Source organism: Malurus melanocephalus, unplaced genomic scaffold (assembly GCF_030028575.1).
Source record: "Malurus melanocephalus ecotype Western Australia unplaced genomic scaffold, MMel_1.1 scaffold_368, whole genome shotgun sequence".
In the NCBI taxonomy this organism is placed as follows: domain Eukaryota; kingdom Metazoa; phylum Chordata; class Aves; order Passeriformes; family Maluridae; genus Malurus; species Malurus melanocephalus.
The window spans coordinates 20,822-22,354 of record NW_026623600.1 but is presented as its reverse complement, the minus strand read 5'-3'; the positions used below and the strand labels follow the sequence as shown (position 1 = coordinate 22,354).

The 1,533-nt window shown below is 40.8% G+C and overlaps 1 protein-coding gene across 1 annotated transcript in view; it reads left to right on the top strand.

Moving 5' to 3' along the window:
* Positions 1-1,533, top strand: part of LOC130580864 (myosin heavy chain, skeletal muscle, adult-like) — a 16,887-nt gene that overhangs the window by 11,476 nt on the left and 3,878 nt on the right. The window contains exons 22-24 of the mRNA XM_057378620.1: positions 67-193; positions 369-487; positions 1,072-1,275. Of these exons, the coding sequence (XP_057234603.1) occupies positions 67-193; positions 369-487; positions 1,072-1,275 (450 nt within the window). The remainder of the gene's footprint in view (positions 1-66; positions 194-368; positions 488-1,071; positions 1,276-1,533) is intronic.

The window sequence follows — 1,533 nt, the reverse complement described above, 5'->3', positions numbered from 1 at the left end:
CATTGTTTTTCACCTTGAGAACAGCATGGTGGTGCTCCTCTTTCTTTACACAACTTTGACACACAGGCCAACCTGGAGAAGATGTGCCGCACACTGGAAGATCAGCTGAGTGAGCTTAAGACCAAGGAAGAAGAGCATCAGCGCATGATCAATGACCTCAATGCTCAAAGAGCTCGTCTGCAGACGGAGTCAGGTAACACACCTCTACACCTCTCTGGAATGGAACAATTTGTAACCAATGATAATGAGAAAAAAAAGAGATGCTTTATTCAAATTGATTTATTCTCTGTTAGCTGGTATACATTTCTTAAAAGTAACATTGGTTCAGTACTGATTTTAAAGCACAATCTATCTGTGAACTTTCTTAGGTGAATATTCACGCCAGGCGGAAGAAAAAGATGGTTTGATATCTCAGTTGTCCAGAAGCAAACAGGCATTCTCTCAACAGATTGAGGAACTGAAAAGACATTTGGAGGAAGAAATAAAGGTAAAGGTACTTCCTGTAMGGGGTTGACTTTGGATTGGGATTCTGTTTTCTCTAAGGATATTTCCTACTCTCACATAAAATCAGAATGTTAGCTGCATCATTTTAATTTTTGAGCTATAAAGTAAGATGGCCARTTTTGCCTCATCCTTCCCTGGTAAGGGAAGTTGAGGAAGACATCCCTTCCAATATGGATACTGGGACAGGGTAAAAGAATATTAGGTCTTTAATCAGATTTATAATGACATACATRAAATGATTGGTATATCTCAAAAAGGAAATGCACATCTTAGTCCACTTTGTCACAGGGCAGCTGAAGGTTTAGAGCATACTTAAAAGAATTCAGTGAATCTCAGCTGAGAATCATTTAGACTTTGTCACTTAGACTCAATTRTATAGTCATTTAGAATTTACCCATCATCTCCCCTGAGAAGGCATTCTGGATTCTCAAAGCATGGCATCAATGTTCCATTTTTTCTTGGTCTGACATTAAATTTCATAATCAAACAATTTTCACCAGCTTTCATCAAGATAATTTTTCATTGTCTCACGGGAAATTCATTGTCCCAACTCACTTGTCTCCCAAGGCCAAGAATGCCCTGGCCCATGCCCTGCAGTCCGCTCGCCACGACTGTGACTTGCTCCGGGAACAATATGAGGAGGAGCAGGAGGCCAAGGGGGAGCTGCAGCGAGCCCTGTCCAAGGCCAACAGTGAAGTGGCCCAGTGGMGAACCAAATACGAGACAGATGCGATTCAGCGCACGGAGGAACTCGAGGAGGCCAAGTATGTGGTGACASACAATGAAGAATAAAAGTGAGACTGAAAATTCAAAGGTGACGTTGCAAGGGAAACATCACAATATTATGAGGAATAAGTCATGGATTTCATTTGGGGAAGAGCTGTTTCTTTGAMAGTGAGAAACTTTATCCTATAAAGCCTTTAGTGGTATAGTAAAGGCAAAGCCTAAAACAGCAAAAATCTAGACCATAACTCTGTGACTGAAAACTGCAAAACAAGATAGGCACACTACAGAAAAAAACACACTGAG